Raw genomic sequence first — 24786 nt, 5'->3', positions numbered from 1 at the left:
TGTTTTTAGTCTCTCACATGCTCTTTTCAAACTGTAGTTCTTTTTTTCTTCTTCTGTTAATGGCTTTAAGTTGATGTGTCAACATAAACTTAATCTATTGATACTTCCCCATCTGCCTTTTAAAAGTGGTCCTAGAATATAGTATATATCTCATGCTTAATCTTTTCTTTCATTAGGAAGCTTACACTAAATGCCCGAGACTTGAATTTTTCCTGGTACATTTGTTATATGATGTGTTATTAAGACTCTTAAGTCAATGAGTATGTTCGTGTGTGATATTTTGTGTTTTTCAAATTACTAATGTTTCATCAAGACCTAAAAATTCAGAAGTAAGATTAACTAATCATGAGCAGTTAATAAATCATACAGTATATGATGTGAGCATAGCTTGTCTGATAATTTATTTTGACTCCAATATTATTTATTTCTGAAGATGAAGTGTAGATAACTTCAACATTTAAAACATCATTACCAGTGTTCGGAAGGCTGGAACAGAGAGATTTCTTTGGGCTCATTTATGTTGAGATTTGAGTTTTTTACGAGAGTATGTAGATGATGATTATTTTTTTAAGGTCTGAAGAACTTTTACTTTTCTATTTTTAGAGAAAGTCACTTTCTGGAAATGAAAAATTACCTGTAGTTGGGAACAAAAGGACAAAGGCAGGCCTTACTCATTTGGCCATCTAACTAGTATTTCTTGAGTATTTTCCAAATGCCAAGCACCATCACATTCTTCTTTAGAATACAAAGAAGTTGAAGACACTTTCTCCCCTTGAGTAAAATCCAGTTTAGTTGTAAGGTTCTGAAGTCTTCTTGGAATGTCCCTGGTCCAGAAGAGATCCATGAATGCATTGTAGCTTGGAGATTCCAGAAGAAAGTGCCATTTGAAGGACACATTTGAGGTCCTGAAACCTAATGGTTCCATGTTGTAAAGCCCTGTGGATGTGTTAATGGTCTGTGTGATATTGTCTTGGCCATCCACCAAGGCCATTGACAGAAACCATTAGGAAGTATGTCAGATGATTTCCCTCCACCAATCCTGTGACCAAGTTGTGTGACTGATTTTTTGGTTTGTGCATTAATGGCATTGTTATCTTACCTTTTGTGAGTAGTGTGTGTGTTTGTTTTTGCATCATGACTCATGGCTGGAAATGAGCTTAAACTAGGTATATTCACTTTTTTCTCTTTTAAAAAATGGGGTGTGTAGATTCAATCAGGAATGCTTTTGGTTTTACTGAATACAATGAGAAGAATTTATTTGTTCATGTTATTCTGCTCTTTGATTACTTTCTTTCAGCACAGATTAAGAACTAACTGATAGTACATATTGGAAAACCCCTTCTACATGATGCTTAAACAAAGTTACTTTAATACACAAGTTGCAGTTTTTAGGAAGTAGTTTAATTAATGATGATTGTTTCAGATTACGATCCTCAAATTTGGTGTGTGAAAGAGATAATATCATTAAACACATAATGACTGTGCCTAGCTTCTATTAAAAATTGTGGTAAAGAAGTGGATTAATCTGTGGTCTGTCAAACCTCAAAGTGTTAAAAAAATTTTCTGATACCTTACAATGATTGACGATGTGCACACAGTTATTAAAATAATGCTATGAACTTTATTTGGGGTGGCAGTGGGGGAGGCATATCCTATATAATAGAGTTCTTAACTTTTTAAAAAATATTTTATTTATTTATTTGACAAAGAGAGACACAGTGAGAGGGGGAACACAAGCAGGGGGAGTGGGAGAGGGAGAAGCCGGCTTCCCACGGAGCAGGGAGCCTGATGCAGGGCTCGATCCTAGGACCCTGGGATCATGACCTGAGCCGAAGGCAGATGCTTAACGATTGAGCCACCCAGGTGCTCCGAGTTCTTAACATTTTTAAAAATAACCTTTTATTCTTAAATACTTATAGCCTCATAGGGAACTGCAAATGAAGTGCAACAGTCCCATGTACCCTTCCCCCTCTTGCCCTCATGTTGACATCTTACTTAGTTTCAGTTCAGTATCAAAGCTAGGATATTGACATTGGCACATTCTTGTTAACTTGATGATAGACGCCATTCAGTTCTCACCATTTCTTTAAACCTGCATCCATTTGTTGTATGTGTAGTTGTCCTTAACATTTTTGATTAGAAAAGCAAGCATGAAGAATTTGTAGTTTTTTTTTTTCCTTTAAAAAAAAAACCTGTTGCTGATTTTCATTTGAGGGTACCTGTAAGACTGGCTACATGTGTTGCCTTTTATTTTTCTTGTTATTTTTAAGTGTTCTTACCTCTCTCTCTCTCTCAATTTCTCTAGGCAGTTCAATTAACCCCCCGAAGATGGCTAAACCTGCAGGAATACCAGAGCAAGAAACTGATGTCAGACCACGGAGTCAGAGTTCAAAGATTCTATGTAGCAGACACTGCAAAGGAGGCTCTGGAGGCTGCTAAGAAACTAAGTAAGCTAATTCACAACAGGTGAAATAACACTTGCCCAAATTAGTGACCTCACTGGTAGCAGTGAACCAATAGGTAAATTTCTTTGTAGCGGGTTATACTAATGGTGACAAATATGATGGAGAGCTTTTGAATTACAAAGGCTAAAAAGCCCAATTAGGAAAACTTGGTTCTTTTTTACAAGATAGCAGGGTATGGGATGTCACTTTGTAATTTTTCTGAATTTTTCCACCATTATTTGACTTGGTTCTCTTGATCTGTGGGTTAGTGGCTGGGGAGAACTAAGGGTGAATAGTGTAGAGTGTCAAAGAGAAGCCACAGCAAGGTAAGGCAGGAAGGATGGTTGGCATCCTTATTTAAGCCTCTAGAACATGAAGAAAGTTCTCTCTGAGGGACTGGAGAGTGCATGCATTTGAAAGCCAGCCTGACTTCGCATCAGGGTTTTGCCTTCCCATTTACCAGCTCTGTAACTTTGTTATAAGTGCCTTCTCCTTTTTGTGCTTCAGTTTCCTTATCTAGAAATCAAAGCTACTATGTTATCCTCCAAGTGCTGCTGTGAGCCTTTAAGGGAGACTATACATTGGTATGTGGTAGAAAATCTACCTTATTTCCCAATTATAGATTGAGAAATTAGGAATCAGATCCAGCTGTTTTTTCCATGAATATTCCTTCTAGCGGTATAGAGACTCTCTTACTGTCAGTCTGGTTTAGCGCTGTCCAGTAGAAATAGAACATGAGCCACATAAGTAACAATTTTCTAGGTCATATTAAGAGAACTAAAAAGAAATGGGTGAAGTTAATTTTAGTAATATATTTTGTTTCCCCCAGTGTATCTCACCCCAGTATATCCAAACTATTATCATTTCAACATGTAATTAATGTAAAACAGTTTTCAGTGGGATAGTGTACATCCGGTTTCTGTCCTGCTCTTCAGGAATCTGGTTTGTATTTTACATTTCCAGCACATCTCCTTTCACACTAGCCACATTTCGGATGCTCAGTGGATACATGGGGCTAGTGGCTACCATATTGGACAGCATAGATCTGGACACTGGAAGGATGTGCATGTGTATTCTTTGCCTGCAGCCTTGGAGAGTGGTGGCTTCCCACTAGAAATAAACAATGGAGCATCTGCTAACTGCCCTTGCCAGGCAGCTGTAGCAAAAGTTTAAGAGTGCAAGATAGAAGTGGGCTCCATTTTCAATCTCCCAATTTTCTATGCTCTTTTAAGAGTGAGGAATGAGGTACTTCAGCTAGTAATTGTTCTTTTATCTCCCTTACAGAGTTCCGCCAGATGCTTATATGACAGATCCTTTCTATGTTATGTCAGTTGAAATTTATTCTTCCCTTCAACAAATATTTATTGATTGTCAGCCACATGTATTAGGCACCGTGGCTACAGCTGTGGAAGATAAGCAAGCCCTCTTTCTTTTCAGAACTTACATTCTAAAAGGAAATTAATTTGTAATTTTCAGATGCTCAATGTAGAAATTGGGAGTGACTTAGAGTTTAAGAAATGGAAATTGGTTTCATTTTCAAAAACTATCAAAATTGGTTTTCATGGTGGAAAAAAAATGGTAAAATTCAACCAACACCTGGATGAGAGCTCCTCTGTGCATTGTGGGAATAGACTCAGTAAACGTTAGTATTCCAACCTTTTTACATGAAAGGATCATTTTTGTTTTATACTCCTTTGGGTTAGGGAATGAGTAATGAGAACAAAGAAATGTAAAGTTCAAGTCGGTCTTTTGGTCTTCATTTTCCCTATTATTTCCACAAATGTGCTGACATACTAGTATTCCAGGTCCAAGAGTCCCTCAGGGAATTCTGGAAGCCAACTGATTACTATCCCCTCCCCAGTTAGGCAGAACACAACAGAGAGGGCTTATCTTTCAGATTTTGAATGGAGATTTTTGGGCTTACTAAACTAATTGACTTCTTAGTCCCTGGTGTTTTATAAGCATTTATTTAGCCACTGCTTTGTGGTTGGGCATTGTATACTGTGTTTGTAAGACAGAATTTTTGCTTTGCACAGAATTATAACAAGGTGGCATTTATATGCTGGGGCCTGAGTGAAGGCAGGAAAAGACACAGACAATAAAGCAAATTTAAATAGAAGTAAAGTTAAAAACATTAAAATAAACTTTTCAAAAAGCCATTTTGGTTCTTGAGGAGGGGTTTTAAGAAAATCAAAGTGGATAGAAGGATTGAGATTGACCCAGCTGTGTCTGTACCTTGGCCTGTGCTACCTGTGATACTCATTTAAGTGGTGTGGCCATGGGAGTGCTTCTCTGATCCTGTTTAGAGCGAAAAGGGAATTTAGAGCACGAATCCAAGCCCCCCATTTCCTGAATGAATGAGTCATCCTTCTGTAACTCACTGAGGAGTTTTGGAGGAAGAAGGTCTCCTCTGGCTTTTGTTGTACAATAGACAGTTTTGATCAGAGGGAATATTTAAAGTATTGGAAGAAGAGATGGTACCAAGTCTAGTTGGTTAAAAATGAAACGAGTAGATTGTAAATATAAAAGTTACTGAGATTGGTAGAGAGAGAAAAACAAGAAGAATCTGGCAAAACTTCACAGCATTAACTTGCTTGTTGCTACAGGATAGACAAGAACCAATAGCACAAGTTTTACTAAATAGATTTGAGGTTAAGGTTCAAGTTGGATCACATGTATATCTGATTGCCCTGAAAACAGAACATCTACCCTACAATTATATTTTAAAGGAGAAAAATTGCAGAGAAGGACAATATACTTAACATATGGTAAGTGTTAAATAAGAGTTTATTGCTACCATCATCATCATTATCAGCATATGATTCCAAGAGATTCACAGCTGTCATGATTCAAATTTATAGACAAATCAGATGTGAGAATCAGTATTCTCTGGATAATGTGTTAAGAGAACTCATTTTTTAATTTGAGAAGTTTGTAAATGATTGAAATGTATTTGTTTACCTTTCTACTTTATTCATATTTGGATGTTTTTGAAATCCAATGATATATATAAAATATTTTGAAAACAAATGGTATTAGTCATGCCTATGATTTCCAGGATTTTCTGTATGGATTACCTCACAAAGCTCTTTCTTTGTGTCTGAACCCACATTCCTGGTTGCCTATGGGCCGTCTGATTACGGATGTCTCCATTTCTCCTGGCCCAGATGGAATTTGTCATCTTTCAGTTGCTCAAAACTTTCTCTTATCTCCCCCACTCACCCATCTGAGATTCCTCCAATTATCTTTTTTTCCCTCTAATTTTTAATTTTAATTCCAGTTAGTTATATAGTGTTATATTAGTTTCAGGTGTACAATATAGTGACTCGGTACTTCCACACATCACCTCCTGCTCATCACGACAAGCTCACTCCTTAATCCCCATCACCTATTTAGCCCATTTCCCTCTGGTAACCATTAATTTATTCTCTATCATTAAGAGTCTGTTTCTTGACTTGTCTCTCTTTTTTCCCCTTTGCTCATTTGTTTTGTTTCTTAAATTCCACATATGGGTGAGAGCATAGGATATTTGTTTTTCTCTGATTTTGCTTATCATGATAACTCTTTAGCTCCATTCATGTCCTTGCAAATCACAAGATTTCATTCTTTTTTATGGCTGAATAATATTCCATTATATATTTATATATATATATGGGTGTGTGTATATATGTATATACATCTTTTTTATCCATTCACCAATTGATGGACACTTGGGCTGCTTCCATATCTTAGGTATTATAAATATTGCTGCAGTAAACATAGAAAGGCACATATCCCTTGGAATTAGTATTTTTGTATTTTTGTATTTTTATTTTTTGGGTAAATACCCAGTACTGCAATTGCTGGGTCATGGGGTAGATCTATTTTTAACTTTTTGAGGAACCTCCATATTGTTTTCCACAGTAGCTACACCAGTTTGCATTCCCACCAACAGTGTACAAGGGTTCCTTTTTTCTCCACATCCTCCCCAACACCCGTTGTTTCTTGTATTGTTGATTTTAGCCATTCTGAGAAGTGTGAGGTGATATTTCATTGTGGTTTTGATTTGCATTTCCTTGATACTAAGTGATGATGAACATCTTTTCATGTGTCTATTGGCTATTGGTGGTCTGTATGTCTTCTGTAGAAAAATGTGTATTCATGTCTGCCTTTTTTTTTTCTTCTTAACAGAATTTGTCTATACCAACATAATCCAGCCAGATGTTAGAATCTTTCTTCTGCCAACAAGTTATACATTTAATAACCTTACTTGTTACACTATGACAAATGAAATGTCACTTCAAATATCCAGTTGCATGGCTTAAAAGATGTATTTTCTCTTTTGAGACACATTAGCAAGTCATTCTAGTTAAGGGTGATATTTAGGAAATTAATATAAAAAGTGGGTTTTGAGTGGAGCTTAATATTTTGCCCAATTTTTAATTGGATTATTTGTGTTCTAGTATTGAGTTGTTTAAGTTCTTTAAATATTTTGGTTACTAACCCTTTATTGGGTATATCATTTGTAAATATCTTTTCCTATTCCATAAGTTGACTTTTAGTTTTGTTGATTGTTTTCTTCACTCCGCAGGAACTTTTTATTTTGATGTAGTTCCAATGGTTTATTTTTGCTTTTGTGTTGTTTCCCTTGCCTCAGAAGATATATCTAGAAGTAGCTACGGCCAATGTCAGAGAAATTGCTGCCTGTTTTCTAGAATTTTTATGGTTTCAGGTCTCACATATAGGTTTTTAATCCATTTTTTATTTATTTTTGTGTATGGTGTAAGAAAGTAGTCCAGTTTCATTCTTTTGCATGTTGCTGTCCAGTTTTCCTAACACCATTTGTTGAAGAGACTGTCTTTTTTCCATTGGACATTCTTTCCTGTTTTGTCAAAGAGTAACTGACCATCTAGCTTTGGGTTCATTCCTGAGTTTTCTTTTTCTGTTCTGTTAATCTATGTGTTTGTGTTTGTGCCAGGAGTATACTATTTTGATCACTATAGTTTTGTAATATAACTTGAAGTCTGGAATTGCGATGCCTCCAGCTTTGCTTTTCTTTTTTATTTTGACTCTTTGGGGTCTTTTGTGGTTTCATACTGATTTTAGAATTGTTTGTTCTAGTTCTGTGAAAAATGTTGGTATTTTGATAGGGATTGCATTAAATGTGTAGGCTGCTTAGGGTAGTATAGACATTTTTTTTTTAGTATATACATTTTTAACAATAATCTATGAGTATGGAATATCTTTCCATTTCTTTGTGTTGTCTCCGATTTCTTTCATCGGTGTTTTATAATTTTCAGAGTATAGGTCTTTGATCTCTTTGGTTAGGTTTATTCCTAGGTATCTTATTATTGGTGCAACTGTAAATGGGATTGTTTTCTTAATTTCTCTTTCTGCTGCTTCATTATTGGTGTATAGAAATGCAACAGATTTCTATACATTGCTATTGCGTCCTGCAACTTTACTGGATTCGTGTGTCAGTTCTAGCAGCTTTCTGGTGGAGTCTTTCAGGTTTTCTATATATAGTATCATGTCATCTGCAAATAGTGGAGATTTTACTTCTTCCTTACTGGTTTGGATGCCTTTTATTTCTTTTTGTTGCCTGGTTGCTGTGGTGAGGATTTCCAGTGCTATGTTGAATAAAAATGGTGAGTGTGGACATCCTTGTCTTGTTCCTGACCTTAGGAGCAAAGCTCTCAGTTTTCCCCTATTGGTGAGGCTGATAGCTGTGGGTTTTTCATATATAACCTTTATTATGTCAAATTATGTTCCCTCTAAACCTTTGTTGAGGGCTTTTATCATGAATGGATGTTGTACTTGGTCAGATGCTTTTTCTGCATCTATTGAAATGATCATATGGTTCTTACCCTTTCTCTTGTTCATGTGATGTATCATGTTGATTGATTTATGAATACTGAACCACCCTTGCAGCTGAGGAATAAATCCCACTTGATTGTGGTGACTGATTTTTTAATGCATTGTTGAATTTTGTTTGCTAGTGTTTTATTAAGTATTTTTGGATCTATGTGCATCAGGGATATTAGCCTGTAGTTCTCTTCTGTGGTGATGTCTTTATCTGGTTTTGGTATCAGGATGATGCTGGCTTCATAGAATGAATTTTGAAATTTTCTTTCCTTTTCTATTTTTTAGAATAGTTTGAGAAGAATAAGTATTAACTTTCCTGTAACTGGTAGAATTTGCCTGTGAAGCCATCTGGTTCTGGACTTTTGTTTGTTGAGTTTTTTTCACTACTGAGTCAATTACTTTGCTGGTTATCAGTCTGTTCAAATTTTCTATTTCTTCCTGTTTTATTTTTGGTAGGCTATAGGCTTCTTGGAATTTATCCATTTCTTCTAGGTTGTCCAGTTTGTTGGCATGTAATTTTTCATAATACTCCCTTATAATCCCTTGTATTTCTGTGGTGTTGGTTATTATTTCTCCTCTTTCATTTGTGGTTCTGTTTGAGTTCTTTCTATTTTTGTGTTTTTGATGAATCTGGCTAGAGGTTTATTAATTTTGTTGGTCTTTTCAAAGAACTAGCTCCTGGTTTCATTGATTTGTTCTATTTTTTTTTTAGTTTCTATATCACTTATTTCCACTCTAATCTTTATTTTTTCCTTTCTTCTGCTGGTTTTGGGTTTTGTTTGTTGTTCTTTTTCTAGCTCCTTTAAGGTAGAAGGTTAGATTGTTTATTTGAGATTTTCCTTGTTCTTTTTTTTTTTTAAAGATTTTATTTATTTATTTGAGAGAGAGAGAGTGAGAGAGAGCATGAGAGGGAAGAGGGTCAGAGGGAGAAGCAGACTCCCTGCCAAGCTGGGAGCCCGATATGGGACTCGATCCTGGGACTCCAGGATCATGACCTGAGCCGAAAGCAGTCGCTCAACTAACTGAGCCACCCAGGTGCCCCGAGATTTTCCTTGTTCTTGAGGTAGGCCTGTATTGCTATAAACTTCTTTCTTAAAACCGCTTTTGCTGCATCCTGAGGGTTTTGGACCATTTTGTTTTCATGTGCCTTTGTTTCCATGCACTTTTTAATTTTTTTATTTCCTGGTTGATTCATTCATTGTTTAGTAGCATGTTATTTAACCTCCATATATTTGTGGTCTTTCCAGATTTTTTCTTGTAGTTGATTTCTAGTTTCATATCATTGTGGTCAGGAAAGATGCATGATATGACTTCATTCTTCTTGAATTTGTTGAAGCTTGTTTTGTGGACTAATATGTGATCTCTTCTGGAGAATGTCCCATGTGCACTTGAAAAGAATGTGTATTCTACTATTTTAGGATGGAATGTTTTGAATATATCTGTTAAATCCATCCATTCCAGTGTTTCATTCAAAGCAATTGTTTCCTTATTGATTTTCTCTTTGGATGATCTGTCCACTGATATATGTGAGATGTTAAAGTCCCCTACTATTATTGTATTATTATCAATGAGTTCCTTTATGTTTTTATTAACTGTCTTATGTATTTGGGTGCTCCTGTGTTGGGTGCATAAATATTCACAATTGTTATATCGTTTTGTTGGATTTCCCCCTTATTTTTATCTAGTGTCCTTCTTTGTCTCTTGTTACAATCTTTGTTTTAAAGTCTGTTTTGTCCGATATAAGTATTGCTAGTCTGGCTTTCTTTTGACATCCATTTGCATGATAGATGTTTCTCCGTCTCCTCACTTTAAATTTTCAAGTATCTTTAGGTTTAAAATGAGTCTCTTTTAGACAGCATATAGACAAGTCTTGTTGTTTTTTTTTTATCCATTCTGTCACCCTCTGTCTTTTGATCAGAGTGTTTAGTCCATTTACATTCAAAGTAATTACTGGTAGGTATTTTTTATGTCGTTTTATTATTTGGTGGTTGTTTCTGAAGATTTTCTCCGATGCTTTCTTGTTTTTCTCTCATGTCTTACTGATTTTCTTTAGTGATATATTTGGATTTCTTTCTCTTTATTCTTTACATATGTATTAGTGCTTTTTGATATATGGTTACCATTAGGTCTGTATGTAACCTCTTCTGCATATAGCAGTCTAGATTAAGTTGATGGTTGTTTAAGTGTGAACCCATGCTTTACTCCTCTCCTCCCCTCGTTTTAGGTATATGGTGTCTATTATATCCTTTTATTTTGTGAGTTCCTTGACTGATTCTTTACAGGAATACTCATTTTTACTGCTTTTGTGTTTCCTATCTTTATACTGCCACTTCTGGTCTCTCCTTTCCACTCAAATAACCCCCTTTAATATTTCTTGTAGGGCTGGTTTAGTCATGAATTCATTTAATTTTTGTTTGGGAAACTCTTTATCTCTCCTCCCGTTCTGAATGATAGCCTTACTGGATATTCTTGGTTGCACAATTTTCTCCCTTTGAATGCTTTGAATGTATCATGCCACTCCCTTCTAGCTTAGAAAGTTTTTGCTTGAAAAATCTCCTGCCAGCCTTATGGGTTTTCCCTTGTAAGTTACTGTCTTCTTTTGTCTTGCTGCTTTTTAAATTTTTTTCTTTTTCTTTATTGGTTCATTTTGCCAATTTAATTACAATATGTCCTTGTGGATCTGCTTTTGTTGATTTTGATGGGACTTCTCTGTGCCTCCTGGATCTGTGTATCTATTTCCTTCCCCAGATTAGGGACATTTTCAGCTATGATTTCTTCAGATGCATTTTCTGCCCCCTTTTCTCTCTCTTCTTTAGGACTACTGTAATACAAATGTTCTTATATTTAATGGTGTCACTGAGTTCCCTAAGTCTGTTCTTGTTTTGCATAATTCTTTTTTCTCTCTTTTGTTCAACTTGGTTACTTTCCATTACTCTTTTAGGTCACTAATTTGTTCCTCTGTTTCTTCCATCCTACTGTTCATTCCATCAAGTGTGTTTCTCATTTTACTTTTTTTGCCCTTTATTTCTGCTGTTATTTCTTATCTCTGTGTTAAGGGTCTCATTTATGTCTTCTACTCTTTTCTCAAGTCCAGGGAGTATACTTGTGATCACTACTTTAAACTCTTTATCAGGCCTGGTACTTATATCTGTTTTGCTTAGATCTCTGGCTATTGTCTTGTCCTGTTCTTTCTTTTGGGATAAATTTCTCTGTCTTCTAATTTTCTCTAAGTCTCTGTGCCTCTTTCACTGTGTTAGGAAATCAGCTACATCGCCTGTTCTTGAAGGTAGTGGCTTTATGAAGATTGGATCCAGTAGTGCCCTACCATGTGGTGTCCCCTATTTCTGAGGGTCTGGAGCTTCTGGGAGTGTCTCCAATGTGTGCTGTATGTGCTCTGCTCTTTTGTTCTGGCTGCTTTATCCTCCAGTTCAGTTGTCTGCAGAGGCCGTTTTTGCCTGTTGTGGACAATGCTTGGTGCTTGGCCTGAATGTGGTGAGTTTTAACTAGGTGTGCTGTGTTCTGCTTGTGAAATGAGGCCTGTTGCTGCTGCTACCAGAACCAAAGCTCTGGAAACCTCCTGGGTTGGGAGATGCATTGTGGACAGGGGTTTGGGTCAGTCTTCTTAGGAGAGGAGCCTGCTGCATTGGGAAGGGCAGACCAAGAAGGGTGTTTCTGCCTGGATACAGGGCTGGGGGCAGGGGAGCGTGGTCAGGGCTTGGTGCAAACAAGTTTGGTAGCGAGTGTCTGCACTGTGCTTGTTCCCACAGGTGGCCCTATGCTTATGCTGAGGGGTGAACAAGGAAGATGGCGCCTGCTGGCTCCCTGTTCCCAAAGGGGTCTCTCCACAAATGCTGCCCCTTTGGGACATGCTCTGAAATGAGGAATTAACCTCCCCACTGTGTGCCCCAGGTGCCCTTCAGATTGCTGTTCCCATGCTGTAGATCTGTCGGCTGTTTGCCCTGCCTTTTCTCCAAGAGCAGCCCCAATGTCCTCTGAGCTCTCCCAGAGCCAAGCACGCTGACCTTAAAAATTCCAGGCTTCAAGCCCCACTGGTTACAAGCACCCATGAAGTTTGGGCTCTCTCGCCGTCCAAGCTAATTTCCTAGGGGATTCGCCTTCCCCATGTGTTCCCCTGTGTGCTAGTCTCTTTCTTGCCCCTCTCTGCAACTATGGCTCCCCTCCACAACGGTGGTCACAATCTGTTTCTCTCCCAGGCAGTGTCTGTGCACTTCCTGCCCTCCTCGATGTGGCCTACCCTCAGTTGTGGTGTTTGTTTTGCCAGTCCTCAGATAGGTTCTTGGGGTATTTAGGATGATATAATAATTATCTAGTTGTATTCGTGGATCAACATGAGACTAGGAACCTCCTCCTACAGCACCATCTTCCCTTCCTTCCCTAAATGTTGCCATTGTTAGTGTAGTGTTGTGATTTTGCTAAGCAACGAAACAGGTAGGGGTAAGGTTAAAAACTTGCCAAAGTTGTACAGCTAGTAAATGACAAAGATAGAATTTCTACCCAGCCAGATTAGATTTAATCTCCTCCCCAAGCATTTTTCCTCTTTGCTAACTTAATGATGATATTCTTGGGAGATTTTTATGCGTGAGTCAGCATGTTGAAGATGGAAAATGCATATTAATAAAATTAGAAGATTGAATTAAAACTAAATGTGGCAGGTTCTAAGGCACAGTTTATAGAAACTGTGTAATCTGCAGATATTTTCTTAATGATTCATTTTGTTGTATCTCTTTGGGCAGTAGAATGTTTTGCCATATACTTATGGAAAGTTTGTTCATTTGAGCATTTGTTTGAAATGGGTAATGCAAACCTTTTTGTGAAACAAAATTCATAATGATAAGATATTGAGTGAGAGCCTCATTTTCTTGCATAGAAAATAGACTTATGTCTGATTGAGAGAGTAAATCTGGTTTGGTGAATTAAGTTTTTAATATGTGGATAATATTCATTTCTGCAGCAGTTTGTATGAACTACCTTTTGTAATCATGCTTTAAGGAGGGTGTATACAGTTTTCTCAGAAGGCTTATTAATTACGCTTTCCTCCTGTAATTAAATTTAATGTATACAATCAATAGATAATTATGGAATACCTACTGTATGCATAACTAATCTTTACGTTGCCTTTCACTTCTCTTTAAAGATGAATGAAAAAATGTGTCTGTCATGTAACTTGAAAGCGTGTCCAAATGGAGTAATTGCATATAAGTATAGATGAACCTTATCTAGGACTACTACTTTTTAGTTTTAGGAGTCGGCCTAATTTATTAATTATTCCAATCATGTTGATGTGAGACTCTCAACATTTGATTAAGCAAGAAGATTGTAATTCAAAAACTCACAGTTTTATTTTTTGCCAGGAAAGAAATTGAAATATGAATGGAAAAATTAATCTTCTCTGAGCTAATGACATGCATCCTAAAATGGAGATAAGGAGCTTTTATTGAACTTGGTTAGCTTTGGATTGCTTTCAGCTACAACATGTCTCCATTTGTCAATATGATAACTTATTCTTTGAGTTTTGTATAATCACATCCTAAAGCCTAGTGAATTAGTTACAGCATTAAGGAATTGTATTGTATATAAAAAGGAAACTGCTGCCCATTGATTACTGATTGACATGTACTGTTAATCCTATAGGCAATTAAATACATGGCAAACCTTGATTTTGTGGCTTTGTCATATCACATTTCATGGTTAGGATCTTGCAAAAAGATCTCACATCCTTTCTGCTGAGATGATGGTCATGATCGTCTTATAAGGATAGGTGAGAATAACATTGATTTCTGTGGAGTAAATCTTCATTTTATCTTCATATCAGCCATCCATTGTTATGAATCTGCAATCAGGAGTGCAAAGAAGCAAGCATGGGAGTGTGGCCCATCAGAGGCTGAAGCAGTGTCTGCTTTCTAGGGGTAATAGCAGTGTCTTCATGAGATGGGTGGTTCCTGTGGTGAGATCTGATTGTGTTCCTGGCTCCTGTTAGACCCCTTTGATGCCTTCCTATTTTCTGCGACCAATTCTCCCACCTCCTTGGTGCACCCCCCCCAATACCTTTTCTGTGATTTACTTCATGTTTATTTCACCTAGAGTTAATTTTTGTTGCTTTCTGCCAGGAACTCTAACTCATCCAGACAAAAAGTGCTTAGCATAGGTCCTGGGACATAATAAATGCTCAATAAATACTATTGTTACTCAGAAAATGGTCACTTGCTCATGATCATGTTTACTTATAAATGATCCTTAAAGAAACACCTTAATTGACATTAAAGGCTTTCCTTAACTGTCCTTATGAAGAGGAACCCATTCAACAATGTGTAGCTTTTAGTATTATTTCCTATTGTACATATTTTTCCAAAGACATCCCCCATTTTATAAAATGTTCCTTTCTCTTCTTCCTGAGTCTGAAAATATAAATGGGCTTCTCTGGTTATCTCCTTAGAATTTCTCTGTGCTAGAGCATCTTTTCTCTAATTTTGTCCTGTGGTGTTCCCTGGGTAGAAGCAGCAGGAGACCTATAGAGTGCAGGGCAAGATAAGACAGGTTGTGGGCAGGCAGGCTTTATGGAAGTGCATATAGTTTCCTTTCAGTTTGCTGGAAACTAATGAGAATGGCACTTTGAAAGTCAATGCCTCAACTTGAATTTTGGCAGTATAGTAAAGCAAGGATTAATTATTCTCCTCGCGTTTTAACCGATACAAATAGTAGTGGTGGCATTTAACCTTTGGCCTCTTGCCATGTGCCTGGCATCATGTTGAGCCTTCAGTAAACAGGATCTCATGTGATCTTCATTTAAACCAGAGGGAAAGGTTTTCCTTTAGGGACTGGTTCTGAATAGCATCAGATATGATATGTGCTGCATGCCCATGATTGTGTATCCACGGGAACTGACATAATTTCACTTTCTGTTTTCTCAGTGTGTCGTTAATGGAGTTATTTATTAACTTGTTTTTTAGAGCTACCTCATTGTTAATGAACAAAGAAGTTATGTTGCCACATGGTCTCATTTCCCAGGATTTTCCTGTGAATTATTGTTCCCTGGGGTCTTTCACTCACCCAGGGTACAGCTTGGTAGCTCTGAATGTCCAGAGGGTGGTTTATAGGGTTGTAAGTGTAGAACAGCTTTGCCTGGGCTCAGTGGGCATAGGAACTAGCTCTGTATTATCTGTCTGTCTGGATATAGTGGCCTTTTAATGAAATCTTATATGTAAGTAGACAAATCTCTTCTGATTATAAAAATAATGTGCTCAATTATTTTTATTTAAAAAATACAGAGAAGTACAAAGACGTAAAAACCTCCTCACACCCTATTATCCAGAGGGAACCTGCCTTCATATTAACATATTTCCCTCCATTTCTCTTACACATTCATTCAGCCAGCAACATTAATTCCTGTGTACATATGCATATAAACATAATTGAGAGACACTGTTTGTTTTTAAATTTGGGAAAATACAATGCATACAGTTTTGTAACTCTACTTAAAAAATTTTATGTTATAACATGAACATTACCCAAGTGTTAAGTTTTTTTCAAAAACATTGTTTTAATGGTTGTATGGTAATTCCCAGATTGGCTGTGTTATTTCTTATTGTGACTTAGATTATTTTTTTCTGTTTCAGCATGTTAGGTGATGCTAGCACCTGTAACCCATAAGCTGCCAAATTCCCAGTAGCTTAATAAAATAAAGAGGTTATTTCTTAATCATGTAGAAGTCCAACATGGTCTTCTTGGTTTCCCTCTAAGTGCTGACTCACAGATCGAGCCTCCTGTCATTCTGCTCTGTTCTCTTCAGCACATGGTTCTCAGACATTACCTGGCGGTTGTGTTCATTCTAGCCACTTAACAGGTGAAAAGAGCATGACGGATTCCATGTAGGAATTTTGCATGGGCCACATTGCTTTGGCTGACATTCTGTTGGCTGCAGCTCCTCAGGTGATCACAGTGAACGGCAAGAGAGACTGGGAGGTAGAGTCGCAGGGCACACTTAGGAAGAGGGGGAGGTGGATTTGGTGATCACTTAGCATTCTCTGTAGCATATAGAATTTGGAGGAAAATGGTCCCTCTGCTTTCTGGCGTAGACTGAACATGGACTGTGCAGTCACAACAGACCTCTCCCCCCAGCTCTGTTTTGATTACTTCAGCCATAACTGACTTGAGTGTAAACTTGAGGATTAGAACACACACTTCAAGAAATGACTCAGATAAAAAACATGCAAATGCAGCATAGGTCTTATACAAATGAGGCACTCACCAATTTCCCTTTCTTCTTTTCGTTCTTCATTTTTGGTCCAAACTGAGCACATGTTCTGAGGTATAATAAAAGGAATACAATAACAGTTATTAAAAACATCAACAGCAGATAAAAAATAAGAATGCTCAGTGATTTTGCAATAATACCCAAGTGTTAAACTATATTTAGTGTACAGCTTGTCAGATGATTTGATAATGAGTGTATTACTCCTGTGCTGTTGGTTGATGGAAGATGGTGGTATATATGAAATCAAAAGTTGATTAATTTTGAAAGAAAATGAAAACCATTCTTTTTTTACATTGCAACAGAATAAATATTACCCAAGGAATTATGCTTTTAAGATGCTACGCTATTCCCTAAGGTGGTTGTTACAGGAGTTGGCAATGTTTAACAGATGTTCATAAATAGTACTAAGGCTCCACTTGAGTTTTCCAGGTTACTTACAAAAAATCAGGAAATGAATTGAAAAAGTTTAAAAAAAGAAAACATATTGCTTGATCTACCTTAGGATAAAAACCAGATGAGCAACAAGCTACCCCAATTATGTTTTTTTTTTTTTTTACTTTCATTCGACCTGTAACAAGCTAAGGGATTTGTTGAGTCTGTTGTTCTCTCAAATTAAATGTGGGCCAAGTATTAGAATATTTTTTGTCTTCAGGCTTTTATTTGAGTGAATATACCAGTCACTTCAGTATGGGGAGAAAGAAGCAGATGGGATGTGGATAACAGGGGAAAAATAACAGTGCTAAAGTATTTGATATGCAAAACTCAAACTGTTCCCAGTCTTCAGGTGCTAGATGTAGCACTGAAAAACAGCTTCACATAAATATATATTTTCTTTATAAATAACCTACACATGAGTATCATGAACATGAGAAAATCAAGATCCCTTCATGCCTTTCCTCTTGCCCAGAATTCCTTACTACACTTCCCTGTTCAGTGGATTCAGGTGAAACTCCCATGGCCACTTGTGTTTGACATGGTCTGTCTTTCCCCCACTGTCCCCTGCTTTGTGCTTGGTATCTGCTGTGTGGCCACATCACTTTATTTCCTGCCTCCGTCCGTGTTCTTTCCTCCACAGAGTATCTTCTAACCCAGTGATCACTCTGGAATTGGTGCTGAGTTCACATCCTGAGCCTGCCCCATGCTAGCTGTGTGGCTTGAGGCAAGTGACTTAACCTCTAGAATCCTCAGTTTACCCATCTGTAAAATGGGTTAGGTAATAATACTTGCTTCCCAGGGTAGCTATGAAAGTGAAATGAAGGGGCACCTGGGTGGCTCTGTTGGTTGAGCATCCAACTCTTGATTTCGGCTCAGGTCATGATCTCAGGGTTGTGAGATTGAGCCCTGAGTTGGGCTCCGTGTTTAGGGCACCTATTTCCTCTGCCCCTCTTCCTGCTTGTGTGTTCTCTCAGTCTCTCTCAAGTAAGTAAATAAATAAAATCTTTTAAAAAAAAGAGAGAGAAAGAAGTGAAATGAAGTCATGTATGTATAAAGTTTAGCAGAATCTCACTAATGGGTAGCTGGAATCATTATCATTATAATTATCGCCTATCCATCTTGGTCCAGTTTAACTGTCACCTCTCAGTGATATCTTCTGGGAGGCATGTGGTGGTATTTAAGGAGGTAGATTCTGGTGGAGACAGCCTTGGTTTCAAGTCTTGCTCTACCCCCTTACTAGCTACGTTTTAAATTCTATAGGGCTCCATTTCCTCATCTGTAAAATATGGGATGTCAGTAGTATCTACCCATGAGTTTGATGGAGGAGTGACTTAGGTCTTATTACAGTGTCTCGCTCATAAGAAACATGGGTAGATGTCATCATATATATTTGTATATTTGAATTGAGATATAGCAGACATATGACACTTTATTGGTTTCACATAGTGATTCATATGTGTATATATTGGGATATGATCACCAAATTAAATCTGGTTAGTATCTATCACCAACGCATAATTAGAAATTTTTGTTTTGGGGCGCCTGGGTGGCTCAGATGGTTAAGCGTCTGCCTTCGGCTCAGGTCATGATCCCGGGGTCCTGGGATCGAGTCCCGCATCGGGCTCCCTGCTCCTTGGGAGCCTGCTTCTCCCTCTGCTTCTCTCTCTCTCTCTGTCTCTCATTAATAAATAAAATCTTTAAAAAAAAAAAAAAGAAATTTTTGTTTTGTTTTGTTTTCTTGTGAGGAGAACTTCTAAGATCTACTTTCTTACCAACTTTCAAGCATATAGTAAAGTATCATTAGCTGTAGTCAGCATACTATGCATTATATCTGCATGACTTATTTACTCTTCACCCATTTTACCTACCTCACACCCCCTGCCTCTGACAACCACCAGTCTGTTCTCTGTTTCTATGAGTTCTTTGTTTTGTTTTGTTCTGTTGTTTTTTAGATTCCACACATAAGTGAGATCATACAGTATTTGTCTTTCTTTGTCTTATTTCACCTAATATAATACCTTTAAAGTCCATCCATTTTATTGCATATGGCAGCATTTCCTTGTTTTTTTTTAATGGCTGAATAGTGTTCGTGTGTGTGTGTGTGTGTGTGTGTGTGTGTGTGTGTGTGTGTGTGTGTCTTTGTCTTTCTTACCCATTGACGGACACTTAAGTTGTTTTTGTATCTTGGCTGTTGTAAATCATGCTGTGGTAAATATGGGGGCACAGATACATTTTCAAGTTAGTTTTTTCATTTCCTTCATATAATTACCCAGAAGTGGAATTGCTGGATCATGATAGTTCTACTTTTAAAAATTTGTGGAACCTCCGTACTGTTTTCCATCATGGCTGCACCAAATTTACATCCCCACCAACAGTTCAGATGTTGTCATATTGCCGTGGTTTTTGCTGCTGTGGTAAGTGATATGCTCCACATGTCAGTGTGCACAGGGTGGGGGCAGTAGCTGTAATTTGACATGGGGTCTTTGTCCCAGAAGAAGCACATTCCTTATGAGATAGTTGTGGTCTGACCTCTCACACAATACTTTCCATTTAGGAAATAGATTATATGTATTCCCATAAACCAGGATAGGAGGTTTCAAGAATCATCTTTTTAAAATTTTCATACATGTCTCTAAGCATAGATGACCATCCCTATTGGTTTGCCTGGGACAGACATAGATATGTCTGTTATTCCAGAGCTGTTATTAATAGAAATCCCATATAGCAATCCCAATAGCAGTCCTGCTCTCAGAACTGTCTCCTTTTAAACAATAAAGTATGTGGTCATGTTACTCAAAGAGTAACTTAAAAGATGACTTTTTTTTTGAGAGAGAGAGTGTGCATACAAGCAGGGGTGGAAGGAGCAGAAGGAGAGGGAGAATCTTAAGCAGGCTCCACTCTCAGCACAGAGCCCGATGCAGGGCTTGATCTCACTACCTGAGATCATGACCTGAGCCAAAATCAAGAGTTGGATGCTTAACAGTTGATAACAACTGTCTTTAATATGAAGCCTGTTTAGTAGGATGGAATATGATAGCTATGAGTATTATCCCATTAATTCATGCAGCTGTTAAATGAAGGACAAACAGGTGATGAACAGGCCTTCCTGACACTATTAGAGATGACTATAGGAGTGGGAAGTAAAACGCTTGGGTGGGACAAAGTTTGCATCTCTGTTCCAGGCCCAAGGCTATTTCCCATTCATCTTTGCATTCCTGGTACCTCAAACATATTATGTGTTCCATAAATGATTACAGATTGGAAAAATCAGTAAGACAATAGACTCCCAGGGACCAAGAGGGACTTCTCTGATACACACACCCTGTAGGGTTTTTTTTTGCTTTTTTAAGTTTTCACCTTGGCCATACATTTATTCACTGGGCCCTTTGTTTTGCTTATTTAATTTAATTTAATTTAATTTTATGAATTAATTTATTTATTGCATATATTTTTATTTTTTTCCTACTACCGTTGGGCCATGTCCTTAAGCTCGGTCTAGGGAGGAGGCAAAACTTAAGGGGGTAGCAGCCCCGTGGGCCATGGCAGGAAAGTGGGAAGCCATGGACAGAGGCATCAGCAAGGTAGTTACTGGTGGGAAAGAGAAGCATGCTGCCTGGGGGAAGTGTACATGGCTACCTTCCATGATAGAATTCCGTGGGCAACCCCTCAAACCAATACTCCTTTGAGTAAACCCCAACTTTCTTTTTGCCTTTGCAGGTTGGGAAACTTTTGGGTACTAAATCAGAATTCATCAGACTAAAGAGTTTAGATACTTAGCAACCAAACTCATGAGAATGGTGTATAAACCAGAATGCCAGTGGGCCCATTTGCAAAATGAAATTTTTTTTTTTTGTCATTGGAATGTTCGTATCTATCATCCTAATTGATGTCTTTGAAAATAGATTTGTTTTACCTGTACATGGGTTTTTTTTTTCCCTTTTCAAGCAGAAGAGCACACTTAGGCAGAAGCTGAGACTCAATTACTCATGCACTCAGCAAATATTTATTGGATACGTGTCTTATGTGGTGGGAAATATATTGGCTAACATTGTCTTGAGAACTTGATGTATGTTTAATAAATGCTGTTAAGTGTTTTGCCTGTTTTGTCTCATAGAATCATCCTAAGACATTTCATAGGTAAGTCATCATCTGGTTTATAGAAGAATCCTCTAAGAGATCCAGGCAAGCTGGACTCTGAATTGCACCTTTAGTTAGCTATATTAGTGTGCTTTACAAATTCCAGAAAAAACAAATAGAGCCCTTCTGAGTGACAGAAAATCACAAAGACCTTTACTCTGAGCCCAAAGCCAAGGAATCAAGGCCTCTAGCATCTGTAGCCCTACTCAAGAAACTGCTTGCCTTCACCCAGGGACTCTGATCCATGTCTGCACATCCTCTTGCTTCCTAAAGCTTAGTCCAAAACACTACACTGGACAAGCTCCCACCAAGGCCCTCCCTTCCTGCTTGAGAAATATCTGACATCCTGTCTCTTGGATCTCTTGATTTTGTTGTCTGAACTCTCAAGAGTTCTGATGTCTTCCCCTCCCCTACCATGAATACTATAAGGAGCCCCCATTAGCTGAACAAGCATCTAGGTCTGCTGTGTTTCACATTACAAAGATGTGCTCAATATAGAAACATCCATGGTCGTGATTCAGTGCCTTTGAACTTTACAGTGGTTAGAGTTTAAGGGGGTCTTTGTGAACACTGAAGTCCCTGAAGAAGGTGGATTGCTAAAATTTTCCCCTTGGCCAGTAGTATGGATCTCTAATGGTAGAGAATGATACTTTCATTGTTTCTGTTTTAACTTTTGTGGCTAAAAGGCTTGTAGTTTCAGAAGACCAAGCAACTTTTTATTTGTTCAACTTCCTTTGATTTAAGCAAAGTAGTTTTGGTGGTGGTAGTTCAGGACGCTGTTATGGGAGTTTGATATTAAGTACTATTCATTTAGAAAGTGTTGTACTACTAAAAGTCTGGTGTAATTCTTTCTGGTTTCTATAAACTTATATTCAGCTAACTTTTTTTCTCTGTTAAATCCCTTTTCAACTTTTAATTTAAAACTATCAGTGATTGATAAACATCATCTATAGCTCTACTGTCTTATTGATTTTCATTTTCTGTTTTCAGTAATAAAAATCTTTTACACTTAAGACCAGGAGAATATCAGATTAACAGATTTTCTGGACCATTGGGCACCATTCAATTGATATTCAGTAACTTACTGAGAACATATTTTACGTACATGAAGTTGATGGGGATACAGAGAATAAACAAACAAATTAGCAAACAGTTTATGGATTGTGAGTTCTGTGACAGAAACAAATGAGTGGTAGTCATGACGGACTGAGGATGGTCCAGGAAGTCTTCTTTGAGGAGGTGATTTTAAGTTGATATGTAAGAATGGAGGGAACCAGTCATGAGGAGAATGGGGAGTAAGGTGTTCCAGCAGAGGTGACAGATGGGGCCGAGACCCTGAGTTGGACAGCTTTGTCAGTTTGAAAAACAGAGAGCAGACCAGTGAGATTGATGTTTAGAGAAGGGCAGTGGGGTGAGATCCGAAAGGCAGGTTTTTGTAAGCCTAGGTAAGCAGTTTGGATTTTATTCTAAGTGAAACGGAGAACTGCTGAAAGGATTTTATAAAATCCTTATCAATTAAGCACCTAAACAATGGTAGATGTCACGCCACCACAAAACTCAGTGAGTCATCTGTTCTTGCTTGAATGTCTGCACATTGGTTCATCTGGGGCCTCACTGGGTATGGCTGCAGGCTGCTGGTTGGGTGCAGGTCCACTCCAGGTGTCTCTTGTCTTTCTCAGACCAGTGGGCTAAGTGGGGCATATCTCCACAGGGAAGTTGCCAGCGTGCGCGAGGCAGGTTTCAAACCTCTGCTTGCATCACATCTGCTAACATCCCACCCCGGTTGAACCCAAAGTCAAAGGACCAAGGGCCTCTAGTGGAAGGAATTGTAAGGGCACATGGCAATGGGTGTGCCTCTAGGAAAAGGTGAAGAAGAATGGGGGTCATGAGTCATTTAACCACAACAACGACCTGATCTTCCCTATTTTTTAAAAAGTTCACCATAGGGCGCCTGGGTGGCTCAGATGGTTAAACGACTGCCTTCGGCTCAAGTCTTGATCCTGGAGTCCCGGGGTCGAGTCCCGCATCGGGCTCCCTGCTCAGTGCGGAGCCTGCTTCTCCCTCTGACCCTCCCCCCTCTCATGTGCTCTTTCTCTCCCTCTCATTCTCACTCTCTCAAAATAAATAAATAAATCTTTAAAAAAATAAAAAATAAAATAAAAAGTTCACCATAGACCAGAGTGACCAGGTATCCTGGATTGCCTGGGAATGAGAGGGTTCCTGTGATATGGGACTTTCATTGCTAAAATCAAGAAAATCCAAGGCAAACTGGATTTTCCAAGGAAACAGAGCTGTTTCCTATTATGGATTGTCCCATGGTGAACGGATTAACATAACAGGGCTGCAGGAAGAGGTAGGCTGTTCTCATGATCACGCATGTGAGAGAAGATGGCAGTTTGGAAGATGAGGGTGACAGAGGAAGTAGAAAAGGATGTCTTTGAGATATATTTTGGAGGTAGAGCTCATGGGACTTGCTGTTGTGTGGGCTGTGGTAGACAAAAGAAAGGAGTTGAGGATGTGTTAGACCAGTGGGATATGCTGTTTGCTGGAGCATGATGATCTGAATATTCTATAGAGGAGAATAAAAAATTTTAAAAATTATTACAAGAATATTACAATAAACCAGTACCTGCAAATACATTCTGTATTATAACCACCCAAGATGGTATTGCTCTTTGAAACCCTGCCATAGGAGTCAGTGGAATAAATGAGGAGTTTGCTGTATATAGACCTAATCCTATAATAATGTAAGCAGGTTGTATCAGAAAAATGATTGTCCCTAACAAAGCAAACCTTCCTAATAGCCAGCATTGGCCACCTCAGCTCACCATAGCACTTTGTTTCTACAGGGAAAACCATTGATACTGGGAAAGAGGTCCAATTCTCTTCATTTTGATTTGCCAAGGGCTGTACGCATCATGGTTTACATTTTACATTTGTATCATAAGTTTCCTATGTAGTGTCTTGGGTGACTGTACATGGTGTGGTGGACAGAATATCTGAATAAGATTCAGAAAGCCTGAATTTGAGCCGTGGCTTTCATATTCAATCATTTCCCCCTCCCTTTTTAAGGGAGAGAGCACTAAGTACGCTTGTGATTATTATATATTGCCAACTCCTTTTCCCCAGCTGTTTAGTTTAATATTTTGAAAGACAAGGACGACCTGTTCCCCCCCAACTATTTGTGGATACTGGGTGAATTAACATTGAATTAATACCGGTTTACATGTGGGGAATGCTACTGAATACTTGTGTGACTCTGAATAACTTGCTTGGCATATTTGAGCTCAGTTTCTTCCTCTATGAACAGGGAACAACTGGGATGTTGTGAGGACCGCATGAGAGAATGTCCATGATGGTACTCTGTGAGGTCCTGTCAATAAAGTTCTTTTCCTCCTCCACCAGGACACTTAGTTTCCAGGCCTGGGTTCAGCTGGCTTCATTTTTTTCATCCACAATGCCTTGCACTTTTGTATGTGGTGGTGATAAACGCACATTTGCGGGAGGCATGACAGATAAAGTCAGTTTTCTAATAATTGTTCTTGATTCTACCACTCACCTCTTTCGAGTATTGGCTGTCTCAGGAAGCCAAACTTCTTGGGTTTTTCTTCTAATTTGCTGGCAGGAGATTTTGGGCAAGTTACCTAAGCCCTC

At 38.2% G+C, this 24786-nt stretch overlaps 1 protein-coding gene across 2 annotated transcripts in view; it reads left to right on the top strand.

The window, feature by feature from the left end:
- Nucleotides 1-24786, top strand: part of SUCLG2 (succinate-CoA ligase GDP-forming subunit beta) — a 278639-nt gene that overhangs the window by 62998 nt on the left and 190855 nt on the right. For both annotated transcript variants that reach the window (XM_025885033.2, XM_073901523.1), the window contains exon 2: nt 2306-2447. In XM_025885033.2, coding sequence (XP_025740818.1) covers nt 2306-2447 — 142 coding nt within the window. The remainder of the gene's footprint in view (nt 1-2305; nt 2448-24786) is intronic.

The sequence above is a fragment of the Callorhinus ursinus genome, unplaced genomic scaffold (assembly GCF_003265705.2).
Source record: "Callorhinus ursinus isolate GAN/ISIS: 27379988/994484 unplaced genomic scaffold, GSC_fseal_2.0 scaffold15, whole genome shotgun sequence".
NCBI lineage: Eukaryota > Metazoa > Chordata > Mammalia > Carnivora > Otariidae > Callorhinus > Callorhinus ursinus.
This window is presented reverse-complemented; position numbering and strand designations above follow the sequence as displayed.